The 18,403-nt window shown below is 35.7% G+C and overlaps 1 protein-coding gene across 1 annotated transcript in view; it reads right to left on the reverse strand.

Moving 5' to 3' along the window:
* Window positions 1-530: 530 nt before the first annotated feature.
* The window catches only part of PPP1R12A (protein phosphatase 1, regulatory subunit 12A), a gene marked incomplete at its 3' end in the record, with an annotated part of 62,392 nt that continues 44,519 nt past the window's right edge, over window positions 531-18,403 (reverse strand). The window contains exons 15-24 of the mRNA XM_010017591.1: window positions 16,605-16,695; window positions 15,174-15,371; window positions 14,830-14,995; window positions 12,641-12,759; window positions 11,884-11,946; window positions 6,820-6,836; window positions 5,501-5,642; window positions 4,701-4,805; window positions 3,761-3,808; window positions 531-561 (exon numbers count right to left, since the gene is read on the reverse strand). Coding sequence (XP_010015893.1) covers window positions 531-561; window positions 3,761-3,808; window positions 4,701-4,805; window positions 5,501-5,642; window positions 6,820-6,836; window positions 11,884-11,946; window positions 12,641-12,759; window positions 14,830-14,995; window positions 15,174-15,371; window positions 16,605-16,695 — 980 coding nt within the window. The remainder of the gene's footprint in view (window positions 562-3,760; window positions 3,809-4,700; window positions 4,806-5,500; window positions 5,643-6,819; window positions 6,837-11,883; window positions 11,947-12,640; window positions 12,760-14,829; window positions 14,996-15,173; window positions 15,372-16,604; window positions 16,696-18,403) is intronic.

An 18,403-nucleotide genomic window follows, 5' to 3' on the forward strand; every position in this document is an offset into this window, starting at 1 on the left:
ACAGCTTGGTGTCGTCGGCAAACTTGCTGAATATTTTCTGCGTTTCTAGTATGGTTTTATTTTCCTTTTTTTTTTTTTTTTCTTTTAACCTGAGAAGCAGGAGAAATTATCCTTTGTAGCAAACTTCAGGTTGTTTTGATTACACTGATTACAGTCCCCAAGCAAGCTTATTGAAAGGTAGCTTAGGGTTTTCTATACTATGATGTGGTCTGCAGTGCAACCACACTACCATATTTCTAAATGACATTATTGAGTTTAAACCTTATTTTCAACACATCTGATGAACAAATAGCTAATGCAATAGACTTCAGGGCTTTATAGCTTGCTTGCTTGCTGTCCTGTGTCAGACAATGCAGTGTGTCTTGTTTAAAAGCAGCTGCGGTTATCAATACTCATTCAGATCTTTCTAAAGTGTGAAAGGCAAAAGCAACAGATTATTGCGAAGTGGACATATGCATCTGCATACAACGGTGTTATGCAAACAGCAAGCAGCATTGACTGAGGTGTGTAAAACTTGGGTTAGATCATACCGCCCAGTAGATACTGACTCTTGCCGGTCACCTTTCAGATATAAATCATTTGAATTCAGTTTAATCACAGTGCAGTTATACCCCAACATTTTCCCATTTTAGCAAACAACTTTAAAGGTTTATCAAAGTAATAGATTACTGCAGTTGTTAGCACTCAATGTACTTAACTCCTTTAAGACTTGTCCCATAATGATACTGGTGGATAGTAATGGGCATAGTAAGTACCAGCGATTAACTGCAGTAAGCGACTAACAAAAACCCCACACCATCTTACATTACTTAGAACTGTATCAGTTACCTACTAGCTTTGTAGAATAACATATATAATGTGTTCTCATATTAAGCAGTATTTGACAGTTCCTATGATTACCAAGAAATGAATTATCAAATAAATTTCAACATTTCATATGGTTAGAAATCATTAGTCCTTTTGATGCATTTGCTTAACTACCATGTTGAGCTTGCCTAAGAACAACTAGTTGCAATAAAAGTCCATCAAGTCAAATCCTTATTTCACTAATTTATATATATCACTTTATTTAAAAGAAATATTTAAATGGACTGGTGTAGATTAAGATTTTTTGTAAAACAGTATTGTTCTGATTAGATATGCTTCTATTTTTCCTGAACTGCTTACTCTTTCAGGAACTAGCTTGAGTAATGCAAACAAAATACCACATTGCCAGTTTCACTGGGAAGATGTACCAGGATTATATGATTAGTCCCCAGACTCAAAGCGTTTGAAATTTATGCAGTCTGAAGTTGTATGATATACTTCAACAAGTGTAAAAGGTACACCAAGGAACATCTGTAACCCTCAACATGAGGGAAAAAAAGCATGCTAGTCTTTCGGCTTATAAAATAAAGCTCATTTGTATGTCTCAAAGCAGCGAACAGCCATGGGTTTGATGCAGCGAGACTGTGGTACAGGGATATACATGGGTGAAAAATCGCCCCCAGAGTTATAAAATTATTAAGAGGTAAAACCAGATGTATATACCTACATGTATGTGTGTATTCAGTACTACAAAAAAATAAATCTCTCCACAACCCAAATTCCCAGCTGATGAATTGTAAAGTTGGGGGAAGCTGGTTAAAGATACCTACAATTCTGAATTCTAATCCAGACTGAAACCTGGCAGTTTGAGTTTTATTGTCACATCCTATGAAATTCTGCTTTTAGTGTACTTTTCAGAGTGACAGGTTGCTAATGAAACCCTTATTTTTGCCTGTGTATTGCTAGGACCTTGCACCTGTGATCCAGTCTGTACCACATCCCCATGGAAGTAGCCCCTTTCTGGTAAACAGCTCCCAAATGAACAATATTGACCATGCATCACCAAATCACACCATGGATATCTACTTCTGAAGGCTGAATTCAAATGAAATTCAAAGCCAGTATTTTATATATGTTATTACTTCGCAATTCTAGGTTTAATAAATGTTCCCATCTTCTTTACTGAAAAGGTATGTTTCAGCTTGAAAATGCCAGCTTTTTATTTCTTCCGGTTTATTCTCACCGCTTTACTTCTCCCCTCCCCTTTTCCCTATGCTATTTATATAAACATCTTCAGTTTTATATTTTATTTCAGTGAAGTCATATACTTGGAGAATTATCCATAGTAAAGCTCTACAATCTGTTTCTACTTCTAACAGTTCTATTGTTACATTACAAATTAAAAAGATGTCTTTAAAATTATTCTTAATTTGGCAAGCTTATTTCTGGAGATCAGCTATTAATGACTAGCAGCTGAGAATCCTGCTGCAGTCACTTTCAAAGGGAAAGTAACTCCAGATTAACAACAAGGGAATTCAGAAATAGATTCCCGTTTTAAAGCCTTTTCTGAAAGGAAGTTTAAAATTATAAAATAAAAGTGAAAGTCTCCTAAATCTTCTGTAAAGCATGTTTCAGCCCTACACCATGATCACCAAGTTAATTTTTTACCTGAATGTTCTGTAGCATGGAACCTATATAGTAACGGACACAGCTAAATCTATGAAACAATTAGATGTCCACTTGAGTGGCCACAATGGAAGCAAGAAACCAATTAAAGTTGCTTATGAAACTTTTCTACTGATGAAATCACTGTCTACAGAAGGATGCCAAAAAATCAGGCAGAAATAGGTGATAAAAGGCTGCTGCAATTATCTGGAGAGATTATTAAGATAAAGTTAATGGAACTTCAAGAAGTGCCTGAGAGTATTTCTACATTTCCATGTGCTCCTATAAAATCTACCAAGTGTCTGTTTATACACCAGATGGGTTTGTAGAAGTAAAAACAATTTTCTTAACCTCAAATACTGGAAAGTAAACACAATAGGCTAGTGAATGTGATGTTTACCAGGGATAAATAAATGTATACCATATCACTTTTTACTGTCAAGTCCCATTTAAGCACCTGATGTGTCACTCCAGGATCAGGAGAGAAAAGAACATGTGGCCAGCGTCATGAAGGAAGCCAGGACCACAATAAAACCAAGGTAGTTTGCTTTATATTGCTGTGGAACTAAACTTTTGTAAAGATGGATTTGAAACTACCATGAAACTACGGCTGAAAGTTATCATGTGTCTAAGTTCTGAAATTATTCCTGTAGTCTATCTCACATATAGATTTATTACATGGCTCCTTTCCCACTCAATTTAGGGCTGTTTCTGATCCTGATGCCCACCTCTTCCCACACTGCTTACTCATTCTTCCCGCCGAGCCCAGTATTACATTCCCTCTGGAAAAAGTTACAGTACAGTGAAAGAGATAGATTATGATTAACTTTATATCCTTAGCAGGTTTAAGGTCTTATGTCTGTGAGGTGCAACAGCTACTTCATTACCAACAATAACTAGTAAAACAACATGCATGCTTCTGGGAAGCTCTGAGGAAATTAAAGTCTCCGAATCTTGGAAATGCCTTAGAACATGAGACACTCTGAATCTGCTTAACCCTCTGGAATGCCAACATTGTTTTGGATGAGATGGAACAGATCCCTGGAGGGCAGCAGGGTTTAGAACCTGGTTATCATGAACCAACAGGTAACCTGAAGGCAACTCTTAAACGTAATTTGATCTCACGGTATCTCACATTCAGTGCCACTTTGAAACCTAGAATCCCCAAATCGTCTAAAAAAATGCAAGTTATGAGAAAGGCTTTTGCTCCCATTAAATATATCCAAACCAGAGGCTGCAGAACAAAGCCTCAACTGGAGTACTTAAGAGATCTTTGGCAGAAACTCACCCTTTTCTCCATTTCCAAAAGTGATCTGTCAGCAAATCTTTCTTGTCTCTGAAACACAAAATCAATGAAGACATTGATACTTGTTCTTAACCAACATAAAACTGAGGAAAAAACAATTCAACTGGACATTTTAGTATTCTGCTTGAAGTATGTCTTGAAAAGCATTTTAAGTGCGTTCAGGGAAGTTAACACTGAAATAAAGGAGAATGAACTGGATTTATCACGTACTTCCTCTGTGACCATCCCTAAGTAATTTAATCACTACATAGCCTTTGGAAATAAGAGTAATATAGTATTTCTATCTAAAAGCACTACAAAACAAACAACTTTTTAATGTACTTCACTGGTATTTACAGGGTACACATGGAAGACACTTAAGTACAGGTAAATTCTGGCAAATACGATCTGAGACTAGGAAATACTCTTTCTACAGCAATTTAAGACAAATTAAACTTTTGTGTATGTATTTGCTATTACTGTATTCAGCACTGTTATCTGACAGCAGTTATCTGTAACTGAAGAGCACTATTTGCTCTTCAGTTCTAAGATAAAGCTATCTAACTAGCCAGGAAGAACTGGCAGGTTATGCCCATCTGCCAGCAGGTTTATGAATTAATCAATCCATCCTGACTGACAGTTGGAATATAAACTTAACAGTGTGGAAAGTGTATATCCCTACCCAGCAAAGAAGTTCCAGATACATGCTGGCAGGAATCACTACTACTTAAATAGGGAGGAAGCAGTCCCACACATTTTGTGCATAGCTGAAGACCAGAATCCCGCGCTTGTTTCTCTTTAGAAACAGAGAGGCACTCTTCACTCCCATCGTTGGGTAAGAAACAAAGCTGATGCCTAGTACAAAGCAGCCCATAGCCTGGCGTGCTTCTAGTTTGCTGTCCAATTTGTCAGTTAAGTACATACTTTTTTGTTTCATACAAACCTGAGTGGTCTTCTCCAACTGTAGCTTAAGATCTGTAAGTTCCATGTTGGTATCATGTAACTGTGCTTTCAGTTTTTCATTTTCAGCTAGAATCTGTTCATAAAGCTAAGAGAAAATATTCATTAAAAAAATACCAAATAGTCATTCAGTGAGATTAGCTGAAAAATTTAAAAACTGTGATTGAGATGCATGTAAAATGAACAAATACATTAATAGTCTAAGAAGTAAAAACCAGTTACAGATTTTAAAGATGTTTAGAATTAGCAAGCACTTTAAAGAATTGTAACCAAATATTTCAAGAAACAAGCAACTCCGTACAGGGAGCATGTAACTTACCTATCACATATTAAAAATATACTTGCCACTCTTTTTGCTTCAGTATTCACAAATTAGATACCACAGTAAACTTTGTCAAACTCTTACTCTGTTTTCAAGCAAGATCTGAACAAATTTTTACATTATATGTATGTAAATTAGCAAACATATAAAACAAACGGCTTCACACATGTCTAAAGAAGTTTTAATGATACAATCAACTGAAAAAAAAAAAAAGGTTGTATTTGTCATAAAAAATGGATCTTGGCTCCTCTGGATTTCTACCTTGCCTTGAAGAGAAAAGTGCAAAAGCCAGAAGCTGTTTTGTATTGTACATTTGCCTCCAGTGTAGTGGCTGCTTTGTTCTCCATTTGGCTGAGTTGCTTTAAGCAGCATTTGTGATGCAATGTGAGATTGTTTCCAGACAATTTATGAGAAACAGTAATAAAGTTCTATTTTCCCACCAAAATTATCAGATCAGATACCTTCTTAAAATCAGTGCTATCTTCTTTTTCTAGTCTACTGCAGTATGGTTTTCGATCTTCGAGGTAACTCTGTGACACTGACCGCCCTTGTGCTGAATCGTAACGATCACCTGAAGACAGGCTCAGGGATCCCATATCATATCTGTAAAAGTAAAGGTCTTATTTTGTGTTCAAACTGAGACCACTCACTGTATCGAATATTAGGAGTTTACTGTAACCCAGCTGAAAACAATCAAATGCAATTATGTGCTTTAGTATAGACACTGTCTTCTAATTTGATGCAAATTTAGTTTTTCCATTCTCTCAGTACTTCAAGATTCTGTATGAAAACGTTCTCAAATTGCTCAGTTTGCCAAGTAAGCGCCTGTGCCTTGTATGCAGAGAAATCTTTTATATTAAATTAAAATATATAATTCAAGCAGATATTTTCATCTTAAAGGACTTAATATTAGCTTAGGTATTTTAATTTTTCTTTATTTATAAAGACCTATTTTTTAAAAATAACTTACTTTAATGGAAAGTTTTTATAAAAGTAATCTCTAAAATACTGTCCTTGATGAATTCTCCAGGTTTTATTAAGAGAAACCAAGGAGATTTCAAACTTTTTCTTGTGAATTCTAGTATTTCAGCAGAAGTGGTTTATGAAACAAATCTTCAGCAAAGTCTTTATCCTATTCATCACTATAATACAAACGGTATTAACAAAGTTCAGAATATTTTCACACTGTTCACTTTTCACTGATCATGCGCTGTAGCAGATCTATTTAACAGATTTTCAGCACAGACAGAACATACTAAAATAAAATAATTCTAAAGGTCTAAAAACAAACCAAAACTTTTTTTTTTTTTTAAAGGACTGATATTTCTGCATTGCCTTTTAACACATCTTAAGGAAATCTGATATTCAGTGGGTGTAGTACTTTTCTTGAGATTCCTCGCAAACTTTCCAGTAGGGTATTCTAAAAGAGGGGCAACAAGAACCTCTTATCTTCATTGCAAAATCTGACTTCACGCTGAAAAATCTGCAGGGAATGGTCCTATATCCACAATGTTCTACAAAATGTCCAGCCTTCTTTCAGTGCACTACTAATAGAGTCCAATATATTTCCCAGAATGGCACAGCCCACACACACGATAAAAAGTATTCAGTACTGTAGCTTCACAACTCTATTTCATACAAAGATTAAATATCACTAATGTCTTTTAAAGCTCAACCTATCTGACAACGGGGGGTAAGCTGAATTTGTATGTGAAGAACTTAAAAAGAGAGTATGTGAACAGAAAGTGTAAGAATTTTAATTTATTTAAATTGCACTTACCTTGACAGGCTGTCACTCTGAGGTGGCAAGGGGCAAAAAGAGAGAAAAAGAATGGATCAAGTCAATTTTATTAAACAAAATACACAGCAATTTGTGAACAAATACACTTAAACAGTTACGTTAAATGCATACACTATTCAACAGTATGTGTTGTCAAGCTTCAATTTTGTTATGTCTGGAACAGAAAAGAAATATGTTCTAGAATGTGTTTGCCAAAATAAGATTGCCAAAATATGATTTATAAGGATGTTAACGTTATACCCTAAACGTCTGGACTGGCCTAAACATTAGGCATTTCAGCAGTCGGTGCATTCTGCAATTTGCCTGCCTATTATCAAAGGCATCAGAACTGTGCTGTCTGAATTCCCTAGTCCTTCCTCTTCTCTACCATTAGTAATAATGTTTTGAAAGGTCAACAGAATAAAGACTTCACCTCAAGATAATAATATAAAATAAGCTACAAGATCATTGTTTCAACATAGCTCAACAGGAAACAACCTACTACACCAGTAACATAAGGTAGCACTTATTATTAAGAGACATAATTTCATTTTTTTGTATTACTTTCATTCCAGGTGAATCCACAGGCACAAAGGTCACTCACTTTATCTGACAAGCAAAATTTAATTAGAACTGATGACTTCTAAGGGAGTGCCCTCTGAGCATTACATCAGCCATTCAGTCATACAAACCTTTTTCCCCTCTCGGTGATCAACACAGATTCATCGTTTATTCCAATTATAATAACAATCTTGAGTGAAGGCATTTCAGGAAAGAGACTCTACTCATGTATCATCACCTGGGTATCCTCCAATGTTATTCACCTAGACGTGGCTGAAGCCTTCCCCAGAGGTGGGTTTTTTTTGGTGTGGTGTGGTTTATTTGGTTTCCCTTTTTAGAAGGAAATTATTTTTTCAGTGTGTGTAGAGAAAAAAGCCACATTCTCCACAATACATGCAATTTCCCCTTTGACACCTTGGGGTGCATTTACTACACAGTAGCCTAACCACTCCTAATAAAACATGGTTATATTCTGCTAGGGGCATGAATAATGCCAAGAACTTGAGAGACTTCACAGGATATGTCCAGTCAGGTGGCACACACCTATACGTGGATATCTTTTAAGCTACTGGCCACAAGATTGAATTCTAGCTAAGCATGAGCTTTATCTTGCATAATTGCATGTTTAAGTAAGATCAGTCTGAGATTACAGAATTCCACCATATAATCAACGACTTAGGAAAATCCCTTTTCCACTGCTTCCTTCTCACCTCAACAAAACAGAGGAAGCTTTGTCCGCCGTCAAGACTTTAGGTTTCTCTTTATACCTTGAAGGAATGCTGTATGCAGAAAAATGTTAAGCTGGTCCTTTTAACGTTCACCTACAATGTAGGACAGCCACTACAAAGAAGTAAACCATTCCTACATTATTTCTTAACAAATACACTTTCTAAAGGCTGTTTTTCTTTGCTTCTAGTGGACTCCCCATGGTGCCGTGGGAACGTGAAACCTCCCAGATCTCCATTCCCCTGCTGCACTATAGCTTCCCGAACGGAAAGGCGAGTTATTAAGTCACACACAGACCATCTTAGAAACAAAATTTTCCAGCTACACAGGGAACAACAAATGAACGGGTGAGGTAAGAAAGCTGTAATTACTAGAGGCAGGAAAACACAGACACAGCCCATTCCCATTCTTCTGGCTGAGGCTGGGAACCTGGGAAGCTGGACAAGGATACCATAATCTCCAGAAAACTGTACTTCAGTGGCTTCTGTTCCCTGAAAGCTGTGAAGCCCTGCTCCTGCTGCCCAAGCACCATCCAGCCTCCACACCTCACTGGAAGACCCTCATGTTTCTCAAGCACATGCCCCTTTCTCTTTCCCCTCACTTTTCACAAAACATGTTTGCATTTTAATTTTGCAGCAGTCTTCACTGTTTGCTTTATTTCCCCTTCAGACTGTGTCAGTTCAGCTCAGTCACAATTTTTGACATTTGACAGAAAAGAATTCTGAAAAGGTGTGACTGAGTTTACAAACTTTACATAAAGCTTGTCTGAGGACAAATGATACCAGCAAAGCTACCCCTGTGTGTCCAAATCACATGACATGGATGTTCTTTGTAGAGTCACAGAGCAGAGCAGATCTTGCAGCCACAATTACAATGGCATTTAGCACACAAGCAGTAACAAAAAACTAAACCACAAATATCCTTATTTACACGACCTGAAATAACACTTACTTCTAACCCTTGTAACCTTTCAGAAGTCACATACTTGGTATCCCTAGATAAAACAAAGTTTCAGCCCATTTAATTATAACCTAATCACAGTTGTAGTACCTATTTTTTTTTAACACATCATCCTGAAACCCAGGTTTCTTAGTTACTTAGAATCTGTCAGCTGCTGAAGTGATCTGTCTTCCTTATTTTTAAATGGCTACCATACAACTTAGTTCTAAGGCTATCCTTCTAGCAGGAACACAAATTTCCTGTAAGTAACACGGCATTTTTTGTGTGAGTTGAAGGAATTCTCAGCTCTTAACATTAAAAAGCCTAAACAAACTTTCATTAGAACCTCCATCTGTCAAAGTGCCTAGCGAAGTCTGACATCTCTTTAATAGCTCTCCTTTATGGACAAAGGAGCAGCTAAGAAGTAAAAAGGCAGTTCTGAAGGATCGAAGAACAAGAAAGCACAAACTGAAATCTTACAAGAAAGTTCTTCCTTCTGAGATGAATAAGATAATAATTTTTTAGCTCCTTAAGGATTTCAGGCTAGAAATTATTCTGTCTAAGGTCCTTTAATTTTCTTTGTAGCATGCACCCAAGACCTCCTCTAGTTTAAATTCTTGAGTTACCGCCAAAGCCTTTGGAATTTTATAGTTACCATCGTCTACCTCTGGCTTGTAGCTTCACCAAGCAAAAAAACAACAGCAGCACCACGTAAGGGAGTAACAGAGAATTTCAGTAAATCCAAAGTTTCTGTCTTCTGAACAGTACATCAAATAATCGCCAGAACTGAAAAAGCATAACTATTTTCTGATTGACTCTAATTCTAGTTTATTCATACCTTTCATCTTCCTAGAACTGAGAAGCATTTGTAACCACATAATGAATTTCTACAATAAAGCGATTAAGATTTGTGTCAAAGTGAAAGCAGATTTAGCAACTAGAATACAGAAAGGGCAGTTTCTTTAGGCATTTAAAAAAATAATAAAAATACACTTTGTGCACGGATTTGGGAACAAATTGCCTCTTAGAATGTTCAAGATCTATTCCACTATTATATTTCTCAGGTGGCAATATAATGCATTGACAGAAGTGATATATTTAGTACTCAGTTTATCACTGATAAATGCTAAATAACTTTTTATTGAAGAGAGGAAGTTACCTGAAATTTACAAAATGTTTTAAATTTCTGATAAACCATTTGTATGCAAAGGAAAAACACCACCCAAATATGAAAACAATGAAATTATTATATGCAAATTTTAAGATATCTTATAGTTAACATATTATAATAATTACAAAGCTAGGACATTTTCTGCAATTTTGATGCTATACTGGAAATTCTGTACTAAATTTGACAAAACTTGAAAATCTAAAACCACGTGAAATACTTATTTTGAAATTCAACTCATTTTCACTCTAGTTTTGTATTTTCTGCAGCTGATATAACACAAGAGCTTATATCGACAAAGCAAAATCAATTTATGCAGCTAGGTGAAAGTGACAGTTCACACTTCCAATTTATTTCAGAGCTCTTCATGAACTCAAATCTGATATTACACTGATTTCTAATGAAGGCAAACTACTTAAGTCTTTGTGAGAAGTATGCCCACAAAGAGTGAGTATACTTCCCACATATATACAGAGAGAGAGAGAGAGAGAGAGGGAGAGAGCAAGAGCAAGCTGGGAGAATGTTTTGACTCCTAAGCCAAACCATGATCAGGCAGCCTAATTCTACACTTCACCATCCCACCCCAACGCACATCTTTTTAATTATAGCTCATATTAGTGATTTTGAGCCTGTTTTACCACTATTTCACTGTAGTTTTATGAGAGTCTAAATCTATCAGAAGCACCACATGGACATTCTACCAAAATGAATTTCTACAGAACAGAATAGGAGTAATTACAGACCTAAGGATAATGATATGCACTAATGGGAGGAAAGGAAACAGGACGATGCATTCATGTTGACACAGAAATAAAAAATAGAGCAAACCAAAACCAGAATGAATCCCTTAATTAAAGCATTTAAGCAATGTTTAATGGAAGCTTTTACAAAAAGAAGAGAAACATCACTTGAGTTTTAGTCCTCAGTAATGAAGCTGATTCTGTAGTGTGTAACTCCAGGGTTTAGGTCACGAGAAATACATCCTGCTATACCATTTTATAGTATAGCTTAAGTTATTACTTCCTTTTTTAATCCCTCTTCATCCCACTGTGACACACCACTCAGTTTATAAGGACTTTTTCCATCAAATCAAGCCTATTACACTGTTATCCACTGACTAATCGTGGTGAATTAGGATGTTCTGAAAACCATTTACTTCAACGGAGAAATCAGGTACTTTGTGCTCTTCAGCTTTCTATGCACCATTATATTAACTTCTCATGTTAATTATGTTATTGACAGCACTGGGGTTAATTTTAAAATGTTTTAATTAGTGTGCAGAAGTCACTGGACATCATTTATCTGAAAATAGCAGAGCAGACGGAACAAAAACTTCTGCAAGGTGGAGACTGACAGCTCCTCCAGTAACTTGCTGCAACATGTCCCTGACCTATACATCAGAGATTTCACCTATGTTTTATGAATGCTATTTCTATATAAGCAGACTAGAAGAGAAAAGCATCCATTTTAGCCATTGTTAATATGTTAAAATTTGTTATTAAAGCCTGCAAAGGAAATGGCACTGAACCATAGCCATGAATTACAAATCAAAGCACTCATAAGAACTCTACTCTAAGTACTCTTTTAATTGAATGCAATTGCAACAGAAGATTTACAATCAATATGTATATGTTAGAAAGTTAATGAAGTAATAATCTTTTTAAAATTACCTGAGTTTCTTTCTTATTTGTTCCTTCTTCTGAATCAGACTGGTGTTCCTGTTCATTTTCACTCTGGTGAAAGAGGTGGGAGAGGAAAAACAATTGAACTCTTGAAAGATCACTAAGATTTTAAGGCATTCTAGACTTAAGATGAAAATCTACGAGCAGGAGAATTCCACCTAAATAAAATATACAGAGAATATATGGTGAAAATCTTGAACAAGTGCATGTTCTCAGTACCAGAAAAACAGAATTTTGCATTTGGCATATGAAAACCTTGCTTTTACAAAATTTCATACTGATCCCATGACAAAGAAGAGGAAAAGGGAATTGGCTGAACCATCAATTATAACCCTTCTAATCTAACAGCAGTTCTTTCAATTGTAAGTACAATTTCTGGCACAATTGTAATGTGCCAGAAAATGATTCTCATTCTTACAGCTTTGGTATGCATGCAATAAGAATTATTCAATGATTATATTTTCCTTAGATTATGATTAATTCCTATTAAGTTATGGTTAATACAGTATTCTAGAATCCTTTTTAGCTTTATCAACATAACTTAGACTTTATTTTTATTAAGCTCCCAAAAGCTTCAAAACAGAGATACAAACAATATATAACATGAACAAGCATCAGTTTTTCCAGAATAGTTAATTATATGCTGTATTACCCTAACCTACTCTCTATGTTAAGAATAGACTGTACACATTCCATACTGCTACAAGCTAAGACTATAGATAAACAGTAGCAGTTGTTTACTTACATCTTGAGTCCAAAAAGAAACTCCTGTAGATCGTCGTTTTTCTCTTGGTCGCCTCCTTTCCCTTATAGACTTAGGCTGTGACTTATCTTCTTCCTTTTCTTCCTCTTTTTTGCCCCCTTCTGTTAATGACAACTTTCTTATCCATTTGACGCAACTTTTCCGAAAATTTTCTGAGATAATTCTCAGTCTTCAAAACGCTTACAAAAAATTTTTTGACCTGAGATAAAAAGTTGCTAAAGAGCTTCTTATCACATACAGGGTTTGCTGTAATACACATTCCTCAGAATACAGCTCTATAATACTATAAATACTGTTCCAATTCTTGAGCATCAACTTCAAAATACTAATTCCATCTCACCCACCTCAACAAAATGTTTCAATGTAACAGTAATACACACAAATTGTACTTAAGATTCAATTTTCAAACCTGTCATATAGTAATTCAAACATCTGCATCAGTAGATTTATAAAAGTACAAGAGAAGATAATTCTTCACAATTCTTCATCAAACAAGGGGTTTTTTGCTTACATCAAGAATTCGATACTAAACCCCAAAACCTTTTAAAATTCTGTTAAATCCTCCTTAGAGTCCCCTGTTTCATTACAGTCCTCTCTGTTTTGATCTAAGGAATAATAAAATGGTATCTCCTGGACTACATTAATACAATATTACATAGTTCCCTTTTCTTTAAAAGAAATGCAATTGCAGTTCAAGCCTGACGTAGTATCTCAGTATTGTGTTTTTTCCCCTATATGTTTACAAGTAATTTGTACAAAAAACACCCCATAAACCAAACAACCAAAACCAAAGTTGCCCAAACCAGTTACTTGCCTATTATCATGCAGTCTATTTAGTGTGCTGTTCTTTTATTAAAGAAGGAAACCACAGATTTGAGTTCAGACAGAAGCATCACTAAAAACGTGACTTTAGCATCACTAGTCTTTTAGAGGTAAATAAACAGTTTAGTGTGAAGCAAGAATTAAACGGGAAAGAAGGAAATACAAATATTACTGGTGAACCTACACCTTCCCTAGTTAAAGAAATGGTGGGTTTACCTCTGGGCTTTCAGACAGTAATGTATTTCTCCTCCTACAGTCACAACTTGAAAAAAAGAACCTGCTGTAGCTAATATTTACCTATGAAAATCATTTCTACAGAACAATCTAGAAAGAGTTTCCAAGAGCAAGCACGCATTACTGAAGAATCTTAATCCAAATTTCAGTTCATGGTAAGAAACAAAGGGAAAATAAGGAAGCATATCCCTGAAGTTTAGCTCCACTAACTTCCTCAGAATATACCAGTCTAGGGAATATGGCAATACTTCTATGTAGTTCATGAAGATTTGATCATGGATCATTTAATATGATCCTCCGTATAACGTAATTATAAATTTCAATCAGTAATCCCATTCAAGTTACTGATCAATGACTTGAATCAGTCATGCCAACTGTGGAATGCCTCTGAGACAGAACAGGAAACCACAACGTTATATGCCAACAACATCCTCTTTTGACAGGTAACTGATCAGGCACAACACTGCTGAGAATTACAGCACATGATTGGCATTTGCAACAAGAGCAAAAACTCTGACATCAGAGAAAAACCTCTGAATCTCGCATCTGATCCTCAGCTTAAGATTACATAAACCCAGTAAGTATTTAAAAGTATGGTTCCATTAAATATTCTGAACTACCACTGGAAACATCTTCTTCCCTTTGTTTTCAGCTGCTAATGAAACCCTGAGAGGTCCTTAAAGCATTAAAGCATGGTTCCAATCCTTCAATGTTGAAGGACTGAAAAAAACCCCAGTTATTTAATCAAGTAAAATTCCTCCTTAATACCTGCAAGTATTTAAACTCTGAAATGTGGTATTTTATTATAGTTTTTGTGTTAAAGCAGAAATGAAAGCATCATGTGGATACCCATGGCAGTATATTTGACATTTCTAAGACCCACCACTGGAAAACACATATTCACATACTAAACAGCTGCAAAACACCACCTAGTACAGAAAACCTTTTCCCTTTTTATGTTCAAGTTTTGGAATTTCTTGCAGAAGATGGGAGTAAGATACATCCCCAGTGGTCTTACATACCACACCCTATTCTGAACTACCTCTAGAAGCGTACGCTGCCCTTTGTCAACTAAACCAAAGAAGAAAAGAACCCTTCACAAACAGTACTCCTACCTCTCTCACTTTCCTTTGTTCCACTTCGAGAATAGGCTGAAGTTATACCTATAAGGCTGTTTGGTCTGTTTAGTTGACTTGAAGTCGAAAGAGAGCTAGTAGAGGTGGAGAGCGAAGAGGTGGTTGATGATGACGAAGTTGAAGTTGGTCTATAGCGATGATATGGCTATTCAGCAGAAAAATGTCAGAATTAATTTACCAAAATTAAGAAAGAATTAAAATACAGGCTATTAAAACATTCACATAGATAAATAATTCTTATAGTAGTAACAAAATTAAAATATTATAGTTGGAGTTAAGATTCATATAATTTCTCTACCTAAAGAGACTCATCATGAAAATACCTCTTCAACAGTTCGGGAATATCTTTGTCTATAATCATCATCTTTAGTTTCAGATTCTTTCTTTTCTTCTTGTTTTTCTTTGTCTTGCTTTTCTTTCTCTTCTTTTTCTTTCTCTTCATTTTCCTGTTCTCTGGTTCGTGTGGGACGACTTCTTCCTATAGTTTTTTCAGCTTCTTGAAGATCTGTCAGTGTTACACCCTGTGAAAACAGCAGTCAGCAAATGTTTCAATGTATCACTCATACTAATGTAGATGATCACTATTTTAATGACAAAATTCAGCCTAAGAATATTAATTCTATGTATGAAGAAATAAATTTTACCTATGTATTCTACCTGCAAGTTTTTCTCTCGAACCTTGGAGCCAAACATCCCTCTTTGACTAGTAGCAAGTGTTTGCTGTGATCTGATCTACCACAGATTCTCCAGCAACACAATTTTCAGTTTTTTAAGTTTGAAAGTAATATCAGTAAACTACATAGATAGAGACTTGGCCTTAACATGCATAAGGATGATGGCTAGAGTATCTCTTTGTGCTGTTTTATCCGGGACTATTTGCTGATTACTCTGTTTGTCAGCAGACACAAGAAGAGATGGGTAGAGACACTCCAGAGGATAGCGGTTGGTAATTGCTTCACTGCTCAAAGTGTTCAAGTACCATCTGGAGATTTTGCTACTGTCACATCCTCCCCGTTGTGAAGATTGCACTGGTTGCAATTTACTATGAGGTAGATCAGACAGAAATTGGAAAGAGCAACCAAATGTATCAGTACGTAAACTAAGAGAGAGAAAGGCTGAAACGAGGCATGCTGTTTGTTAGATTCTAAGATTATTAGCAAGTAACAAAAACCTCTTCCTTAGTATTCCTCCATGTTCACAGAAACTAGGTTGAATGTATTTTTTTCTATGTCATGGATCTTTCTAGCTAGCCATGTATTGGTCAGCTCAATCACATTATCTTCAGTAGCCCATGTACAGAAAAAAAGACTGAGAAATGGAAGTACATACAGTATGCTGTGCCTATTTCTCAAGTATTAAGTCTTCAGCCAGAAGCATACAGCTGTTAGTTCTTAAAGAATTCAAAGTGTTAAACATCTATGTAACACTGGATACAATTACTCAAGTAAGCCATTTTACCATAATAAACCAAAAACTTCATTTTAGTGGAGAAGCCTGTGCTTTCAAATTCATATTAAATGACTCTCCAGTGATTAGAAAAAGCAACTTTCAGTACACAATGAAGGGTCATAAGGCTTGCAGGGATGAAAGGGAAAAAAAGCCAAAACAGGCTTCATTTTATCTGGGACAAGTTGCTTTATACCAGGAAGACCCATCAGTTTAATAGAGCTTTACTGGCCAATTAGAACTCTACTGTACTCAGGGAGCTACATGTGTATGCTTCCATAAATGTAGGAGCTTTAATAAAACTTTACCTGTGTAGATCTTCTAGACTGTCTTGCTTGCCTGGATCTAGCTTTTCTTTGGGACTCTGACTCTTCATCCCGTACTGGAGTGAGGTATGATCTAAAGAGTTAATTACAAACAAAATTGGCAAATGATAACTTTTGTACAAATGTATTAAATGGTCAGAGAAAATCCCACAACACAATATGACTGAAAACCAAAGCAGTTGGAAGAAAATCTTCATATAAAACATATTACATTTTAGACATCTCATCCACATCATACTCATCTATTCATCAAGATAGCAGCCTGAGAACTCAACTAAAATACACAGTGTTTTTCCTACTTAATTTAGATTACTCTTTAACATTTTATCAAAACATAACGTAAGGTTTATTTGGTATTTCACTAACAAACGGGTAGACGACTTCAGAGATTCAGTCAGTTACATATTTATACATAAAATATGTGTAACTGAACTTGTAAGCATTTAGAAAAAACTAAATATATTGCTAATGCCAAAAATCTAATTATACCAGCTGTTGTAACAGATTAAAAATCCTTGAGGAGGTGGTTACCATATTTTCACATGAATCATCCATGCTTTGAGTAATCCCACCCCCTTTGAAAAAACTGTGCTTAAGGATAAATCCCCATGAAACCCCTCCAGAATCCTACAGAGTAAGCAGGTAATTGTAATCAAAGCCAAAAGGCTACTAGAGTAGACATACAAGGTCTCTAAACCAATCTTTAAAATGAGATAAAGAATATAGCTTTTTCAGCTATTCCAAAAGGATGCACCATTACATGCTCCATTTCTAAAAGTAGTTTATAATGTCTTTACTTTTCAAATATTCTTTGAAATACAAAAAACCAACAAAAACCACAGTTTCAATATGGATTCAATATGGAACCACAGTATCAATATGGATTAACCAACTGCATTTCTAAGGAAAATATTTAGCACATAATATTTCATATATAAAGAAGTTTTTCATGTGCATGTAAACATACAAAGATACACGCACGCACATATATATATGTATCTGTATATATACAACTAGATACGCACGTGCTGATATATGGAGCACAACCTTTCATCTGCATGCCATCATTATTTCAGTTTTGCTGATTTCTAAGCTTATTAAGGTTTCTAAGGATATTTTGATACGCCTTCAAGAATGTATCTGTAATAGTATATGACACAATTGGCCCAGAGCCAGATAAAAACAAGGCATTTCAGGCCAACTGCAGGTATACGAAACATACATAGTTTATGCGTGTTAGTATACACACACTAGTGAGAGCAAACGAGACAGCAGAAACCTTAATTCTAAATGTCCTTGCTTTTCTAGCTCATATGAAACTGAAATAGCATTTGCGTTTTAAAATTGAAACCACTACTGAAATAAAAGATGTGTTTTGCTGATTTTGCTCTTGATTTGTTGGGTTCAGTCAAATTTTGCTATGGAAAATGCTGGTTCCAACTATGGTTGTTACTGACATGGTTGGAAGCACGTGAGAGCACCTCCTGAATCATGGTAGAGAACTAAAAAATAATCCCCATTTCAGAGCACTTATTTCATCTCACTTTTGGGTATGAAAGAAAGACTGTGGAAAACAGACTATTCTAAATAGGCCTAAAGCTAGGAGAAACGTTGAAACGTTGTTGGTGTCTTAAGTGAACCAAAAGAATGCAGGTTTCTGCTGTAACCATGAACAGCTTCATTATCTCTGTGAACATACAGAGATGCACAAGTCTGGTAGGGATGCAGAAGTTACATTTCAAAACTACTATAGGAGCAACACAGAAATCTGGCATTTCAGC

The sequence above is a fragment of the Nestor notabilis genome, unplaced genomic scaffold, assembly GCF_000696875.1.
Source record: "Nestor notabilis isolate BGI_N333 unplaced genomic scaffold, ASM69687v1 scaffold31540, whole genome shotgun sequence".
NCBI classification, from domain to species: domain Eukaryota; kingdom Metazoa; phylum Chordata; class Aves; order Psittaciformes; family Psittacidae; genus Nestor; species Nestor notabilis.